This window comes from Paramisgurnus dabryanus, chromosome 24 (assembly GCF_030506205.2).
Source record: "Paramisgurnus dabryanus chromosome 24, PD_genome_1.1, whole genome shotgun sequence".
Classification (NCBI taxonomy): Eukaryota; Metazoa; Chordata; class Actinopteri; order Cypriniformes; family Cobitidae; genus Paramisgurnus; species Paramisgurnus dabryanus.
The window spans coordinates 24821877-24840710 of NC_133360.1; the positions used below are offsets into that span (position 1 = coordinate 24821877).

Genomic DNA, 18834 nt, shown 5'->3' on the forward strand with positions numbered 1-18834 from the left:
ACTTCCAGTAAGTTTGCATAGTTTGCATAGATGACCGATTTAGCATCCTTGAAACATCTAGGCTTTAAGGCTACACACTAACCTAGTGACACCGTAACCTAACCAAGTTTACAGCATCAATTAATTTAAAATGGATAATCAGTGTTGAAAACTGTCTCCTTACCCCAATTCACAACAGTAAGCTTATAAAATATTTATAATTTAAGCTGTCGTGAACGATTGCACACTGAGTAATTTCAGTTTGACTTTATTTGATGTTAACCCAAGAAAATAACTCTTTTGGAAAATTTAAGGTAATTTTTTTTTTTTTAATTACTTAAATTGGCAACACCTAAAAATTTAATTTGTTTAACTTAAAGGTGCCATAGAATCAAAAACAGTATTTACCTAGGCATAGATAAATAATAATAGTCCTGTCCATGGTAATGACATATCGTGAGCCTCAAATGCATTTGTTTTCTCATTTTCTCATGTAAACCTCATGCATGTAAAAGACTGCTGGAAACAGGCCAATCTTAACATAACACAAACTGTGATTTCACAGTCGAGATGTACGTCCCAACATTAAATGACTTACAAAGTAAAATGCTAGCTCTACATGCTAATTAGTGCTATATGCTAACGTTTAGGCTGAAATTCTACTATTGACTCTACAGTTACGTTTTGCAGGTCCATACTGAAAAAAACATCTTACCACTCAGAATCGTTAATTAACAATCTCCAAACAATAAGTTGTTCCTCAAAATCTGTATTTTCGTCTGAGACTCAAACATACAAGGTCTCATTTACTGTGAGCTACTGGCATGAGCCTCAGAGCAGAGCAATTAGAGCAGAGCTCAACATTATTATTCATGACCCTTCCAAAGAGGGCAAAAATAGACCATTTCATTTAAAGGACAAATCGTAAATAGACAAGTTAAAACGTTTCTGGATAATTTTTGCACTTAATAAAGTTACATACCTTCTATGTAAATATCAAAGAACAATTTAACATATTATTTCAATTAGGGATGCTAAACAATTAATCGCGATTAATCGTTAGCAGAAGAAAAGCTTTTGTTTACATCACATATGTGTGTAAACTGTGTATAATAAATATGTATATATATATATAAATATGAACACATTCATGTATAATTTTAAGAAAAAAAATGTATATATTAAGTATTTATATTTATATATAATATAAATTATACATAAATATACAAATGTATATACACATGTAAACATTTCTAAAACATATACATGCATGTGTGTACATTTATTTATACAAAGTTATTATACACAGTTCACACACACACATATATGATGTAAACAAAAACTTTTATTCTGCTAACGATTAATCGCGATTAATCGTTAAGCATCCCTAATTTCAATGCATTCTTTGGCACCTTTACATTTTCTCACTTTAATTGAAGAGTTGAAAAAGCTTACATTATTTTTAGGTGTGACCAATTTAAGTATATTTTTCATTCACTTTAAGTTGAAAAAAAAAACGTTTTTAAGAGTTACCAATTTTTCAGAATAATTGCACCATAATGAGGCGAGAAATGACGAGTGAGAAGGTCAGGAGCGAGGATACACAAGTGTATCCCATGTGGAAGTGTTTTATCAACTAAACCAAATGCGCAAATAAATTCTCCTCCCCCTTCACTTCCTAACCTCTGTAAATCATATATCAACACACATAAATGTTAGTATTTAAATTATCATAAATGTACATTAATTTCTGTATATTTAAAGGCGCTCTAAGCGAATCTGCGAGACGTCACTTTTTGTTGATGTTTGAACTGTTTTCAAACAAACGGAGCATAGCTAACTCCTCCCCCTCCCTTCCGTGCTTTCATGAACGCGCCCAACCCCCACCCCCAAATCCTTCTTGTCGTTTATTGGCTGGAACACTTTGTTTTGTTTCGTGGGGCTAGGTTTGGCCACTGTGTTTATATTGAAGTTTGTAGAGCCTGGGCTGTCTACAGAGATCGCGTTTTTTTACAGTATGATCAGCGGACAGGCAGCAAGCAGATAGTGAGGAGATGTTTGCTGTATGTAACAAAAAAATGTTTTATGGTCTAAAACGTGTTAATTCGCTTAGAGCACCTTTGATATTAATGTTTGAACACATTTTTATTTTAAAGCACTTTTGAGAATGTATTTCACATATTACAGCACCCACTGTAATATGAATAATTCAATTCAATTCAATTTTATTTATATAGCGCTTTTCACAATTGTTAATTGTTGCAAAGCAGCTTTACATGAGTAGATGTAGAGGAGAACATTGAAAATCAATACATAGTATAAGAAGTAGAATATAGCGGCTAAGGATAAAAAACCGTGTAAGCGAGCATATTAATAATGTAACGTATACAGTAAAGTGCTAAGTTAAGCCAAAGTTGGCTGACTCTCCCTGGGACTAAAAAACCCCCTAGGAGAAAACCCAATGGGAAAAAATCCTAAAAGGACAAAAAACCCTAGGGAGAGATTAATATTTATATTTATAATATATAGACACGGTAGGGATAGGAAGCGTGTAAGCGGATTAAACTGGTTCAGCCGGTGGCCGTTGGTCGCGCATCGGTTGGGCGTCACGTTGAAGGACAGCCAGTTGATCAGTGGTGCGATGACCTTCACAGCAACAGGAACTGGGTCTGTTTGTCTCATTGTCCTCAGAGTCGAGGACGAGACAGGGAGACAAAAACAGAATTCTATTAGCGTAGGGGCCGTTCGCATGTAATGCAAGTGTCATACATTATAGTGGTTTAATTCAGCTCGGTTCCAGACAGGCTAACTAATAAGTCAGAACATATTCAGTACTTTTCTGATAATCTATTAAAGTTTCGACTTACAATTTTGAAATTCATAATGTTCACATACTTTTTCACATTCCGACAAAGACAGAGCTTTTCATTTTGTTGCATTGGTGCATCAAAATGAAAAGCGAATGATGCGTTTTATCTGAATTTTTTAGTTCTGATGCCAACAAAGCAATGAGTGTCAATAAAAAAAATCTGGTTTGTGTCACTTTGGCACAGATCAGCTGGAAGAAAATTCCCCACTGCTAAATATAATATTGTGATGTTTACTGTACATACACTCATCCCATAAATACAATGTTCAACACAGACCTGTCAGAATTTTAGACCAATAAGATTACACTGTGGACAAATGTACTGTCGCCAACCACTTGCTGGAAAAAAAACCTGTAAACATGAATGAGATAAGATTTATCACAACACTCCCTAACTTGGTTAGGACACGCTGTAATGAGCTTCCCCCCATGTTTCATTGTCTCATTAAACTGCGCATATATCACAACCACGACCACTGTGGTTGACCCAGCCATCTATCAAAGGAAAACGGGAAAATGTGCTGTATACACAGTGTATGTACTTTATTAGTATCAATTACTGTAGTTTGTGTTTGGTTGTACTTGTTCATTCTACGGCATATACAAGAGATTATCAGTGTTGATAGAAAACTGGCAGTTATAAAAATGATACAGATACTTGCTTGCAGAAAATAAATTTTGATATACAAATAAAGTTGTGATAGATGCTCCTTTACAAGGTCGTGAAAACAGATCCCGACGTCTGCGACACAAGCGTTTCGCTATGCGAGTCTCTTTTATCGCAGTCTCTTTCTCTGCGTAGTTCCTCTGGTTTTTAATCCAAAGGCAAAGTCTTTGTCCGAGTCCTTTCAAAAAGTCCAGAGTGATCCTAAAAGACCTCCCTTATTCGCTCAGGGTGCACCAGCTTGTCTTTTCAGATGATATCGCTCACTGGCTGTTGTGCTGTCCCAGTTATCTGATTGGATGTGATGGCTGCCACTCACCCCCTCGACTCGCTTTCATCCAGTGCCACGCTCACCTTTTATCTGCTGTGGAGAAAAAAGAGCCGTTGTTAAATTGTTAGCCTTTGGCAGCACATCTGACAAACAGTAATGAGGGACTGACAGTCATGCTTAAAAGTCTATGGGCCAAATTTTGAATTCCATTGCATTTTTCCTTCACATAGTGGTGAACGTCAAAATTATTTTCAATGGGATAATTTATAGCATTCCAAAAAAAAGTTTCACTTATTAATATGTCTTTAATCCTAGCGACTTTAAGATCTATTGAGAGCACACATTTGAAGTAATATCATAATCTTTCTTTCCCACATACAGGGTTCCCACACCTTAGTTAACTTCAAGGACCTTTCAAGGACTTTCCAGGTCCAATACCCTCAAATTAAAGGACTAAATGTGGGAACACATTTTAAGTGAGAGCAAGGTTACATTGTGTTACCTTTTAAGATACATTGTTACAGTTCCCTTTCGAGGGAACTCGTGCTGCTTCACTGCAGTGACACTTTGGGGACGCTTCCAGGGGTAAGTGCATCTGAATCTGTATATCAAATTCAACCAATGGTGAGGCTTAACGACAAAGACAGGGTGACGCGGGAGCCAGGGAGTATATCGCTATCTGAAATATTGCCAAAGACGGCGTTACAGGGATGCAGGAAGTATGACAAGGGAGACCAAGCGTCTGATTGGTGCCATTCATGATTAGCAGGTAAATCAACCATGCTGATTGGCCATAAAGGCACTCTTTATTTTACGACCCATAGCGGCTTTTATCTTACTTGCCCTTTGTCTAATTAAAGACCCTGAAACTTTTGGACAGTTTATCGTTTTTTTCCTTTTATTTCTCACACTGGGCTAACCTGTGAACGAAAAGGGAAAAAGTACAGGAAAAATGGGTGGAGGGGAAACATAAAACACGTAAAGGAAAACCCATTAATGAAGGATTCGAGTGGGCGTAAACATGTACCTGTGTGCATGCGGGACTCCGAGTGATGTCTGGATGTGCATACGCATTCAAGATGGTCCTCCAGCTGCACCTGCACCTCCAGGAGCTTCGGCCTTCTGCGTACGTACTCCACCTTGGCCACCTGAGAGAGAAAGAGAAAGGGTGGGTGTGGGAACATCCTGAGTTGAATGCACACACTCATAACCCTATCAACAGTGTACATTTCCTCTGTCGTTCGCGAGGTGAGATAAGGTGAGAGCTAAATGTGACTGTGACGGTTTCCTGTAATGCAGATGAGACGACTCCAACCACCCTTTTCTAAACGCACACCTCGTATCGTACTGACAGACTCCTTCCCTCCCTGCCAACTCAGCTGCCCCGCAGGCCTGTTTATACAAAACTTTATTCAGGTCTGAACACACACACACACACATAGCTCCTGAGATAAATGCAATATAACACAGCCCAAAGCAGTGGATTTACAGACAGGCATTTGCTGCGGTTAACTCAAGGTTAAGGCGTTTTGTTAACTCGCATGAAACTCTTTAGCATGTGCAGCGGCCCTGAAATTCTCATCGAGACACCGTCCTCCCTTTGGCACGTCCCACCCTTCGCTCTTGTTACATTAAGGTTTGAGATATGGGAAAACATTTGCCGAAAATGAGCCTGACATGTGGGAAGCAATCTTTTGTAAAAGCAACTTACATAACAACATACCGAGGAGGCGATACAAAAAGCTGTGTAATAAGGAAATAAGTTGCAATGCTTTTTGCAGTGGTTGATAAAATGCTGCTGGCCTAAATCAATAATGTCTATGATATGTAGATACAGTTAAAGGAACACACCAACTTTTTGGGACTTTAGCTTATTCGCTGTATCTCCGTGCATCCCGTAAAACTCTGTCTGACGCACCCACCGTTAGCCTAGCTTAGCACAAAGACTGGAAGTAAATGGCTCCAGCTAGCATACTGCTCCCAATAAGTGACAAAATAACGCCAACATTTGCTCGCAGCACTTAAGAAGCCCCGTGGTGAGGAGCAGAGAGTTCGCGCAAGTTTGCGCTAATCATTCCACCCAAGTAGCAGTGCTTCGCCTTCTGAGAATATAGTTCCCAGTATGTATACGGTTAAAAGATGGCTGTGTCTCATATGACCTTGTTTTTCCACACGGTGTGACTATACAAACCACAACATATAAATAGGAAAATGATGGCGTTATTTTATTGGGAGTGGTATGCTAGCTGGAGCCATTTACTTCCAGTCTTTGTGCTAAGCTAGGCTAGCGGTGGGTGCGTCAGACAGAGCTATGGATGCATGGAGATGAGAAAGGTATGTATGGACTTATCTAACTCTGTGGGATACGGTGAATATGCTAAAGTCCCAAAACGTTGGCGTGTTCCTTTAAAGAGATTTGTAAGAGGCTGTTTGCTTCAGAGTCTACTGGACACTTGGGAATGTGCAATATACACACATTGAAAAGTGCATCCCAAACCGCATACTTCCATACTATATAGTAGGCGAAAAGCACTACTTCTCGTACTCTTTGCCTACTATATAGTATGGAGGTGGTTTGGGACCCAGCGCAAGACTTTTGATCGTTTTAGTTGCAATGATCTATGATATATTATTTGAGAGAAAGACACTTGTGTGTTCTCACCTTTACAGTCCTGTGGTGCTTTTTGGAGGGATGACAGCGCATGTTGCTTGTGTTGCAGCAGCCCGAGCATCGCCTCACCTCCACGCACGGAGGCCAGATCAAAAAGTTGGCGGCGGTGGGATCCACCTGACTCCGCGGGATCTCGTAGATCACCGTGCGTGTCTTACAAACAGCAGGCACTGCCTCCTCTAAAAACACAGAAATGCACATTAGATTCAGGCCTTCAATTGTAAGTTTTGCAGTGTGTGGGTGTGTCTGTTTTCTTACCGATGCTTCTCTTGCGTCTGGAGTGTGCACGTGAATTCTTAAGGTGTCTATTGTCATAGAGATGCTCCTTATGGTGTCCTTGCTGTTTAACTTCCTCCACCACCTCATTTTCTGCTACAAACAGGACAAAATAAGTCAATGAAGGGCAACAGGGCTCAGTGATGCAAAGTGAGACATTTAACAAATAAGCTGTGTTTAATGGACACACGGTACATTTATTGTAATAACAACCCATAATCCCTCTCTCACTTTTCTCAGTAGTGCCCTTTGGCAGAAATGGGACCTCCATGTGAACTGCTATCATACCTTCACTACCAGCCTGATGGAAAATCATGAAAACCCGGTCAGATTACTACTGTAAGTAAAGCATAAATGTGCCTGCTAACCTAAAAACGTCCTTTATACGCACATTACAAAGCTAATACTGTATATGCACAGTCCTGATTGCCAATCCTAGGCACAGTTTGGAGAAAATACACGTTTTTGGACTTTGGGAGTTGAATAAGGATGTTGGTTTCACTATAGCCACATAGGGTCTGAGGTGGCCGAAGTGTGCAGTGTTTAATCTGTAGATCATTTCAGCCATACAACAGGACAGAAAGATGCCCCTGTTGTTGCCCCCGGAAACCACCCCAATGCAGGAGGAGGGTGGATTTCATTCAGGACTGAGCACCGTAGCCATCCGACATGCTTTTCACACACTTGTTAGTAGAGCAAAAGACCTCACAAACGCAAACACTACTTCAGCTTCAATCTTTTTCTTCCTCAAACACACAGACACACAGTCACACGCGGAGACGCACACACACTGAGGAATGTAACATGAATAATACATTACAGCAGCGTTGGCATTCAGCCCCACTCAACTCATAAAGGCGGCATGACAACAGTATAATGGAGAGAGTCTCTTGACCTCCCTCAGGCACCAGCCACACAGACGCAGATGTTTGCATTTCAATTACAGAAATCAAATGCAAGAATTATGGCTGTAGTGTATATTCTCATTAGATGTGCTAGCCTGGAAGTTTATATTTCCAGCATGTTTTATGCTCCTGGGTAAATGAACTAGATTTGCATTTCAAAAAGAAACAGCATTGATGGAAAACCTGCACACACACACACACACAAAAATGTGTTAAAGTTTTAGGCAAGCTTGGGACTTTAGGTGTTAATAAAATGAATTATCAGAGCTAAATCGCCATCTTATTTTACGTCAGTCGTGCAGAAGAATGAAAATCACAGGCATAAATTAGCCATTAATAGTTATAAAGTTAGTTTGAAGAATTTATCATATCGCAAAAATATATATATTAAAATCGCAGTTTTCCATTTCCAAAAATTGCAGTTTTTTGCAGAATGTATATATCTTTGTTGATTTTAGGTAATGCTAATACATTTGTTTATGTTAATAATTATGTGCATTAACGTTTTTGGGATGCAACTTTTTAGTAAATGCTAAAATGCAAAAGTGAAGAGTTTGATTCCAAAACGAGATAATTTTCGTTTTTTCAATTGTGCATGCCAATTAATATAAATTAAACTGCAGTTGGTTTGTTTTGATGTAAGCCTAATAACTAATCACTAACATAAAAACATGATAACATAATAATAAACATGTTTTGACAACATCATGGAGTTATCTCGTTTTGGAACCAAACTCTTCAAGTATTGTTCACTGTTAGCTAATATATTAACTTATGTTAACAAATACAACCTTATTGAAAGCGTTACAACAACTTGTTTACAGTAACGCCATTCTCAAAGAAACACTGACGTATCAAAGTTTACAACGATGGTCCCGCCAAAATGTGACATCAGTTTTAAAGTTAAAACATCGGCGCTCCGTGCGGCGCTGAGAGCGAGCTGGACTGCAGTTTCTAGGCAACGGCTGCTGATGGGTTCGGTAAAACGCGATAAACGACGAGATCCGTGAACTTTTAGTTCAGGAAAGATAGACCAACCCACTCCTCCCGTCAAATAATCGTAAAGTGTGCTTCCAAAAAACTCGAGTGCATAAAACAGAGAAACTTTACCTAAGTAGTCAATCTCCAGGATCCGCTGGAGGTCGCTGATACTGTGGATCTCGCTGTTGGAGATTCTCTCGATCAGTTCTCTGGGAATTGGAGCTTCCTGAGGGATTTAAAAAAGATTATAATTAAATAATAAACTATGCAAGCTATACAAAATGAACCGTGTTGCTAGCGATTTGAAAAGAATTAAGCATCTTTATTGCAAAATGGATATTTAGGCTAAGTGACACATGTGCATTTAACATTCATTGGTGCAATAAGAATACGTGTTATATTACGACCATTTAAAGTACATAAACATCACGCCACTCTTTATATTTAAATCCATCTTTCTTTCTTTTATTCCTTCTTACCTCAACGGCTGCTGAAAGCAGATAGAAGCAGCAGAAGAGAAAATGGATCAGCGCGGTTCTCATCTCCCCTGTGGTCCAAATGTGTAGCAGCGCAGGCGAAACCTTCCCGACCGGAGCCGCAAAGATGCTCCAACCGGCGTGGAGCCAGGGAACATGCCTTTCCAGAGACAAATCTCACAAAGTATAAACTCTTAACGAGCCACAAAACAGGCTCTGTGAAATCAATCTGGCCACTATTATAAATTCTTATCCAATAATTTCACGCGCTAGATGATAAACTCCAGCGCATCTGTGCGAGATAAAAATAAAACCCACAAAACAGTGTGCGGAATGCTCATCATTTCGTAAAAAACAAAACGCGAATTAAGTCTTTATCCCTGGTTTGGTTTGCATTGCATCTGATCCCGTCTAAAAAAATATTCAGATCTAAATCCAGAAGTAATCCAGGGAACAGAAACTGTTTGCACAATAAAAAGTCCACACTTAACAGTCCGTTTTATATCCAAACGTTATGTCCTTTATTTTGTTAAAAGTTTAGCGTGGAGCGATCCCGCATCTGACAGTGAATGAACTGCCGTTTCTCTCATCTCCTCATCTTAAACTCAACGAGCCGCGCACACGAGGCGCGCCCCCTTTAGGACTAACCGCGAGCCTTTCAACTCGCCGCCGCCTCAGTGAACACTGGATGTGTTACACCTTGCTTAAACCACGAAGACAAAATTACTCCTCGCTCCACATATCCTCGAGATTTGACAAGTGAGGACGTGACGTGCTGACGAAACACGCTCTGAATCTACTTAATAAACAGCTGCGCGCTCAGAAATGCGCGCGGTTGACGGTTATGTAAAAACGAAATGCCGTTAAACCGTTAAAGACCGTCGCTGAAAAATAGCAGAGATAGTGTGGTAGCAAAAACGTCTCGAGGTGAGTTAGCAAGGTATTTTCGTCTGAGTAAGTATTAGTAAATCGTTAACTTATTGAGTTTAGATTCAGACAGTGTTTACATTAGCCTTGTTCTGTAACACTAATGTCTAACAGGAGAAATAAGGGTGTGAGTGAGTTTCAGGGTCTACTGGAGATAATTTTTTCCCACTTCCTCTCAGTTTTAGATGGGTGAATTCGTAAATTACCACTACCGAGACAAACAACTGAGGAAAATTGATGGGAAAGAAAGCAAGACTGTAGACTACAAGATAAAGAAAGGTGTTAAACTATAAATATGACTACACAAGGTGCATCAATAGAAGATAAAATAAACAAGACATACCGTGGATACATACCCACACAGAGACCCTAAATTTTTATTCCTGTAGCTTGATTGGTGGAGCACTGTATAGTGCAAATATAATGGGATTGATAACAAGAACACACATACTCATAAAATGTACTGTAAGTGTATGCCAAATGCATAAATGTAATTTGTGTTTGGTCATTTAAGGGCATGTCGAAATTGTTTTCTCTAGTTGTGCATGTTCCTGTCTCATTGCATGAGTGGGATTATGTGTGTGTGACAAGTTGCATTCCTGACCCTGGCTTTAGCCGTAAGATGATAGGAATGTGCGACGACCTACGCGCACACACACAAATGCACACTAAAGCTTCAGCAGGTGAAGAATCTGGAAATCCAGCTTTGCAAAGCAGCGTCTATGTAGTTCATGACTGACGTCTCAATGAAGAGAGAGCGGGGAGTGGTGGGAGGGGGATGAAGGTCAGACGAGCTGAACCAAAAGAGTTGATACAGAAAGAAATGTTCATTGATATGGATGATTATCTTGCCACAGTTTGATATGAAGAAAGAGGGAAAGGCAAATGAGGGAACGTTTGTTATGCTTGTGGTAAAAATAGGCAGTAAAAAAACTAACTATGGGAGTTGAAGTCCCCTGAGATTCTGCCTTGCCAAAAATAATGAGTCACACCAGTAGAACCACATCTACCAGTGATGTGTGTGGGAAACCTCTACAAAGCATTCGGATGCATAGTCTTACCTTTTCTGTAAGACGCAAACATAGACACAAGGATACCCACACATACCACAAGCACCGACGGTCCATGCCAAGCTGGGATTTCTGCCAAAAACAAAAACCTTTGCTCTCCTTCCCATCCATTCAAGCATGAGAATATTAAGTTGAATTTATGTAGTGTGCAAACATCACAAATTTAATGACATTTACCCTTTTTTGTAATTTACATAAAACCATCCTACATAATGTTACATTGTAAAAATATGGTCATGAAAGTAAATCAATTGTTGAAATCAAACTTTGATGTTCTTAAATCTTATTATTAGATTATGAGACTTTTTTTAGTCAGTCTGGGTGTATCCAAATGACAGTAACACCAAACAAAACAGTGTGTCCCATAACTTAAATCTATGAAGCAGTTGTTTATGTTATGATACTTATAACAATGTTTTTTTTTGTTCTTGACAGACCCTGTTTGCTTTCCTTTTTGGGTGAACTACTTTTTACTGAAGACAACAGAGGGTGCCTATTGTCCCACAGTTTCCACATGGATTTGGCTCCACTGAGGGTAAGTGAAAGTTAAAGGATTAGTCCATTTTCTTAAAAATAAATCCAGATAATTTACTCACCACAATGTCATCCAAACTGTTAAGGTCGGTCTTTGTTCAGTCGAGAAGAAATTACGTTTTTTTGAAGAAAACATTCCAGGATTTTTCCAATTTTAATGGCCTTGGACCCCAACACCTAACAGTTTTAATGCAGTTAAAAATTGCAGTATCAAAGGACTCTAAACGATCCCAAACGAGGCATAAGGGTCTTATCTAGCGAAACAATAGTAATTTTTGGAAATAAAAAATATGCACTTTTAAACCACAACTTCTCTTCGTCCTCTGGCTGTGTGATGAGCCAGCGCGACCACACGTAATTGCGTAATGACGTCGAAAGGTCACGTGTTACATATATGAAACGCACATTTGCAAATCATTTTAAACAATAAACTGACACAAATACATTCATTAGTATCATTTTACATACAACAATGTCCGAACGGTCCTCTTTCTCCACACTTGTAAACACTGGGGCGTAGTTTTGAGACGTCATCCGTGACCTCTTGACGCGATGACCTATTACGTACGTGAGGTCGCGCTGGCGTGTCACAAAATTGGAGGAAGACGAGAAGTTGTGGTTTAAAAGTGTATATTTTTAAATTTTCTTGCCAAAATGACAATCTTTCGCTAGATAAGACCCTTATGCCTCGTTTGAGATCGTTTTGAGTCCTTTGAAACTGCAATTTTAAACTGCATTAAAACTGTTAAGTGGTGGTGTCCAATAAAGTCCATTAAAATGAGAAAAATCCCAGAATGTTTTCCTCAAAAAACATAATTTCTTCTCGACTGAACAAAGAAAGACATCAACATTTTGGATGACATGGTGGTGAGTAAATTATCTGGATTTTTTTTATTTTAAGAGAATAGACTAATCCTTTAAGAAAATGTGAAACATCATATTTTCAAATGCACTTCAACATCACTGCCCAAAACGGCAGAACCAAAATATTTTCATCAGCAATGGAGCATGTTTTTACAGCTTTGGCATTGAAATAACTGTTTGCGCTGCAAATAAATATGTAAGGACATAAGTATTATTGATGGTGCAGGAAAAAGGCCCTCTTCTCCATCACTCCTCCTCCGTCTTAATTCATGGCTTGTATGCCGTCCTCAGTGTCTCTGGCTCCTGCAGAGCTTCAGTGTGTCCACAAGAATTAACAGACCAAGACCTCTGCCACCAGAGACAAGCCCTCAAGCCCTCACAAGAATAACAGTGTGTTGCAATGCTTGTGCAAGAAAAACGTCAAGGGAAATTCCCGAGAGCAGTCCAGACAGTTTACACAAAGAGACACTGACTAGACTTCTCTCACCATCCTCCAATTACTGGCTTTGCATATTTTCTTATCATACATAGATTCAGTGTGTTTGTGCATGTCTCATCTCATCCTTTAAGCCGTTTAATAAGGATACCCCAGGTTGGAAGAAAAAAAGAGAAAGGGGGGTGTGGTTGGGCATGCTTTTATACCTGGAAGGAGTTTTTTTGCATTATTGCATAAGTATATAAAACATAAGCATAAAAGCATTAGCAGCTAAAGTGTAGACAGACTCAAGCCTTTGCAGCACATGGCAATGCAAGTGACACTTTTTGTGTAATGCATCATAAAATACATGTAAGATTAAACATAAAAAGAAGCAAAATGGTCTATTGGGGTGATTGGTACCCTTTAATATAGCACACCTATGCACCTAAAGAGTTCATATTAGTACCCCAGAGGTACATATTGGTACCAAAGAGTGCATATCAGTACCTCAAAGATACATATTGGTACCAGATGAATACATAATGTATCTGCTACATGGTACATATTAGGACCTCTTTATGGTACTGCTTGTGACCTTATTTTACCATTTAGAAATTTTACACGATGCTTTAATATGACCGAACAGGGGTGGGCATTCCTGGTCCTAGAGGGCCAGTGTCCTGCAAGGTTTCAGCTCCAACCCTAATCAAACACACCTGAAAATCCCAATCAAAGGGTTCAGTATGACTTGAAAATGACATTCAGGTTTGATTAGGGTTGGAGCTAAACTTTGCAGGACAGTGGCCATCGAGGACCAGGCATGGCCACCCCTGTGACAGAAGGTCAAAGCAGTTCACATTGTATTGCAATTGACAGTTTTCTTGCACTTACACTAGCACTAGTAAGAAAAGATAAACTGTCCTTCATCTCTTAAATTGTGTTGGGAAATTATTCATTTTAGCAATTTGGTTTGCTTGGTAGTTAATTTCCACGAAACCAAGTTACTTAGGGTGACCATACGTGCCATTCTTCCCGGACGCGTCCTGGCCAGGATTGCGGTGCGTCTTCCGGAAGTCGTATTTGTTGACAGCATACACCATTCAGTTAAAACCAAAAGACATACAATCGTAGTTTCATTTTTACCTTAAAATGTAACGGTTGCTTTTCTTTAATAATAATAATAGTCCGCTATGACGTACGCGGTCGACAAATACGACTTCCGGAAGACGAACCCGAAATCCTGGCCAGGACGCGTCCGGGAAGAATGGCACGTATGGTCACCCTAAAGTAACTTCAAAGTGGCTTCCCCCAACTATGGTCTGCATCAGAAGATAACTTGGAGAGGACATCAAAGTCTGTAAGCCTCATCACAGTAAGCCACTGATCAAAACCTATTGTGCCATGTTATGAGAACATTTTGATGGTGTCCAAGCAAAGGCATACCTGGATAATTACTTTCTTTCATAGATACCACAGTTCTGAATCTGCTTGGTAAGGATGGGAAGTTGCATGAGCTTGGTGGTGGAGATCAAGATCTCTTAAACTTGAATACAGATGATGTAACTATCATGTCTCATGCTATAATGAGCATCATTGAATGAACCTTTGTTTTGATATCTCAGATCTTTCGACACACATGCAGGAACCTGCTTACATGTGTGCATCTCACAGTTTGGAACGCTCTCGTTTTTAGGAAAAGTGGATTGTAGCTTTATCTTCACTGGGCAAGGGCAAATATTACAGCGCTTACACATGCACTGTTATTGACATCGGTGACTTAAGTGTTAAATCATTAGCGGAGCCTGCTAAGACAAGCATCGTTATTACCGTTGCTCATACTTGGGGTTAGGAATTCGAACAAACCCCTAACGTTAAATGTTAAACTCTGATGCATAACTCATCTCTCACCAGTTGTGCTACAGACATGAAAGATGCCTCAAATTGTGCGGCTTGTTGAGGAGAGGTGTGTTATTACCTAAATGACAGATTTATGATGTTCCCAAATGATGAAAAAGGCAGAAACATAACTTGGGTCACTCCTTCAACTTAAATCTATATCTAGGGACCAGGATGTGATTAGAGACTTGGGTGTGGGCTCTTTTGAATTGTCACAAAGAAACCGTCCACACCATCCTAGAAACCATCTAGCAACAAGCTATTGTACAGGCAAAACCACCAGCTGTCACTGGGACGGTACCCTTTAAAGGGGACATTTTACAAGACTTTTTAAGACGTCAAATAAGTATTTTGTATCCCCAGAGTACGTATGTAAAGTTTAGCCAAAAATATAATATAAATAATTTATTATACCAGGGTTAAAATTGCCACTTTGCGCCGTTTTTGGGTGTGTCCTTTTAAATGCAAATGAGTTGATCTCTGCACTAAATGGCAGTGCCATGATTGGATAGTGCAAATTAAGGGGCGGTATTTTCCCCTTCTGACATCACAAGGGGAGCCAAATTTCAATTAGCTATTTTTCACATGCTTGCAGAGATTGGTTTACCAAAACTAAGTTACTGGGTTGATCTTTTTCATGTTTTCTAAGTTAATAGAAGCACTGGGGATCCAATTATAGCGCTTAAACATGGAAAAAGACTTTTCATGATATGTCCCATTTAAAGCCCAGAATATAGTCTCTTAAATTTTTGACAGTGCACCATTGCAACAGAACACATCCTATAAACAAAGGCTCTGAACCGTACAGATACAGGTGAAGCGTATTAAAATAGATAAGTGGTTTCCTGTTTTCCATTGCAATTTCTTATCTGCCGTGTTATTTTTTTTATATAGGCTAAAACAAAAGCTCTTTCTTTCATTGCTTCCTCCCGCTGTCTACTGTGTCATTTTATTTTTTCCCGTGTCCTTGATCTGCATGTGTAAGATTAGTGGTCACTGTGGCATTGTTCTGTTTATCATTGAGCAGATGTGCCGAGCACTGCTGAGTGGCCCACATCTTCCTCTCTTTCCTCTTCCCTCTTCCTCTGAGTGACAGTTATGAAGGTATTTGAGTAAACAAGGTTCAGTGTTGATGGATAGGTCAGTGACCAGCTGTTGCGTTTGTGTGAGATCAGTGAGCACCAGTATAACATGCACCTGCAAACGGCTCAGGAAACAACCACTAAAGATGCGCTCTATTCTTTGTGTAAAGTTTTGTCTCTGACTATTTGATTGGAGTCAAAGGTGACGTTTCCAAACCCTGTTCATGGAGGTACACCAACTGTGCAAATTTTGGATGTCTCTCACATCTGACCCCATTATTTCCTTAAAATAATGATTTTATTCTTTTTATGTTGGAGTCTCTTTTAATGAGCTGATGAGTGGATTCAGGTGTGAATAGAAAGAGTTGGAAAATTGGTTGTGGCTAGAAGGGATACAGCTATGGCCAAAATTTTACGTGATGAGCGCCGTTTTCACCCTAATCCTACCCCCAAATCTATCCCTGAACCCAACATTTCTTGGGATTTAGCCAGAATCATTGTTTCTAAGCCTTATCTTACCTCTTGCTATATTTGGCCATAGCTGTATCCCCTCTAGCCAGTACATGGAAAATGCTTAAAGGAACATGGGTTAAAGGTACCCCACACTAAGTTAGGTAAGAGTTGTAAACAAAATTTGAACTATTTGTCGTTCCCATTGCTGTATTCCTCATTTTTGTTTTCCAATTGGTTTCGCGAGTTTATGACTTTTGATCTTTCACTTCTGTTTTGTAGCCACACCTATATTTTGCTCTCACAGGAATGAATGCTTTTACTGAATGAAACATACATACTGTACATACAAACATTGAAACGCATTATTGCCCCTGAATGGTGTTTTTAATTTTGCATGACGCAATATGCAACATGCCTGTTGTTACTGTACACTACTGATTGACAGAATTTTTTGTTGAGAGGTTTGTGCAATTTGCAAAGCAGTCACGACTGCAGGGGCCCTGTGTCGAACGTATTGTCTCTGTTGTATCAGTTTTCTGCAGAAACACGTGACACATGAAAGAGTTACTCGAATAATGAGGTCATTTTTGTTCGATCACACAATGCTTCCTCTCTTCCCATTACAACGCTAGAGCTTTATTGGTGGGAAGTGACAGTATTGTCCTAACTTAGATGTGAAGATTATGAATGTGTGTGTGAGTAAGAGAGTAAACTGCAGCTAGGTGACATCATCTGTAGAAAACCCCTCATTAGTCAGTGAGTCATCTTAATAGCAGCATTTCAAAAATGCAATACGTGTGGCCTAAAGTGTATTCACGGTCAGCTGATGATAATGACGCCCACAAGAGCTTTTCAATGCTTAAACACACAAATAAACACACGCACATGCCCGCACGCACCTGCGCAGGTGGGCGAGCAGCTTCATTTGAAGACTGGTCCACTGAAACCGTTCTCAGATCTGTCTGTTCTCACCACAATAATAGATCAAAAAGGCCTCGCTGCCTTTCCCAGGCTTTTATGAGACTGTTTAAAGACAGAACATGCATGTGTGAAAAAGAAGAAAGAAGTCACTGTGACGGTGCCGTAAACAGTGGGAAGACAGGTGCACTGCTATGACATAAACAAGCATGTTTTTGAATATTATTATTTCATAAATGTCACCCAGTCTGTAAAAAGCCTGGATTTCACAGACAGGGTCACAAATATACTCTTATATCTGACTGTAATGTCACATTAGATCATTACCAGATAGAGCTAAATTTAAACTTAGTGGCTTAATTTTTAAAGCAATAAATTAAAATCTACAATGTAAAAAATTCCTTGTTGCACTTCAATTTTTACGTTTAATCTTGAGGAGTTGAGGAGATGCTATAAATTATAAAAATAAAGATTAAGTTGTTTCAACTTTTATTTTTTTTTTATAATTTACTGCATCTCCTCACTAGAAATTAATAAAAAAATTTAATTTTAAGTGCAACAAGGATTTTAACTGAACAAACACAATGTTTATTTGCACAGAACAATGTTGAATCAGTGTTTTGTTACGCAGAATCAGTGTTGAATCAGTGTTTGTTGTTGTACAGAACAGCTTTAAATCAGTGTTTTGTTACACAGAATCAGTGTTGAATCAGTGTTTGTTGTTGTGCAGAACACTGTTGAATCAGTGTTTTGTTACACAGAATCGGTGTTGAATCAGTGTTTGTTGTTGTGCAGAACAGCGTTGAATCAGTGTTTTGTTACGCAGAATCGGTGTTGAATCAGTGTTTTGTTATGCAGAATCAGTGTTGAATCAGTGTTTGTTGTTGTGCAGAACAGAGTTGAATAAATGTTTTGTTGCGTCTAATGAGCGTTGAATCAGTGTTTTGTTGTGTCTAATGAGCGTTGAATCAGTGTTATGTTGAGCAGAATGAGCGTTGAATCAGGGTTATGTTGCGAAGAATTAGCGTTGAATCAGTGTCATGTTGCGCAGAATTGGCGTTGAATCAGTGTTATGTTGCGCAGAATTAGTGTTGAATCAGTGCTATGTTGCGTAGAATCAACATTGAATTAGTGTTTTGTTTTACAGAATTGGTGTTAAATCTGTGTTTTGTTGTGCAGAACAGCATTGAATCAATGTTTTGTTGCGACAGATCTGTGTTGAATCAGTGTTTTGTTACATAGAATCAATGTTGAATCAGTGTTATGTTGCGCAGAATTAGCGTTGAATCATTGTTATATTGCGCAGAATTAGCGTTGAATCAGTGTTATGTTGCGTAGAATTAGCGTTGCATCAGTGTTATGTTGCGCAGAATGAGCGTTGAATCAGTGTTATGTTGCGCAGAATGAGCGTTGAATCAGTGTTATGTTGTGCAGAATGAGCGTTGAATCAGTGTTATGTTGTGCAGAATTAACGTTAAATCAGTGTTATGTTGCGCAGAATTAGCGATGAATCAGTGTTATGTTGCGCAGAATTAACGTTAAATCAGTGTTATGTTGCGCAGAATTAGCGATGAATCAGT

At 39.2% G+C, this 18834-nt stretch overlaps 1 protein-coding gene across 2 annotated transcripts; it reads right to left on the reverse strand.

Moving 5' to 3' along the window:
* Positions 1 to 3369: 3369 nt before the first annotated feature.
* LOC135740996 (platelet-derived growth factor subunit A-like) lies at positions 3370 to 10189 on the reverse strand. Of its 2 annotated transcripts, none has more exons than XM_065259598.2 (6): positions 9096 to 10189; positions 8746 to 8842; positions 6713 to 6823; positions 6446 to 6633; positions 4811 to 4931; positions 3370 to 3876 (listed from the first exon to the last, which is right to left on the reverse strand). In XM_065259598.2, exons 1-6 carry the CDS (start codon positions 9156 to 9158, stop codon positions 3863 to 3865), a joined length of 594 nt encoding a protein of 197 aa, XP_065115670.1. In that variant the 5' UTR covers positions 9159 to 10189; the 3' UTR covers positions 3370 to 3862. The 2 variants fall into 2 exon arrangements, with proteins under 2 accessions (XP_065115670.1, XP_065115669.1); XM_065259597.2 differs by having other exon boundaries at positions 6713 to 6826; positions 9096 to 10186.
* Positions 10190 to 18834: the final 8645 nt, after the last annotated feature.

Excerpts from the sequence above, each read along its gene's own strand:
- LOC135740996 (XM_065259597.2), bottom strand. The coding sequence starts at position 9,158 with ATGAGAACCGCGCTGATCCATTTTCTCTTCTGCTGCTTCTATCTGCTT. Across the intron at positions 6,827-8,745 it reads CCTGGAGATTGACTACTTAG|CAGAAAATGAGGTGGTGGAG; the intron begins GTAAAGTTTCTC and ends TCCTGTTTGTAG. Across the intron at positions 4,932-6,445 it reads AGCACCACAGGACTGTAAAG|GTGGCCAAGGTGGAGTACGT; the intron begins GTGAGAACACAC and ends TTTCTCTCTCAG.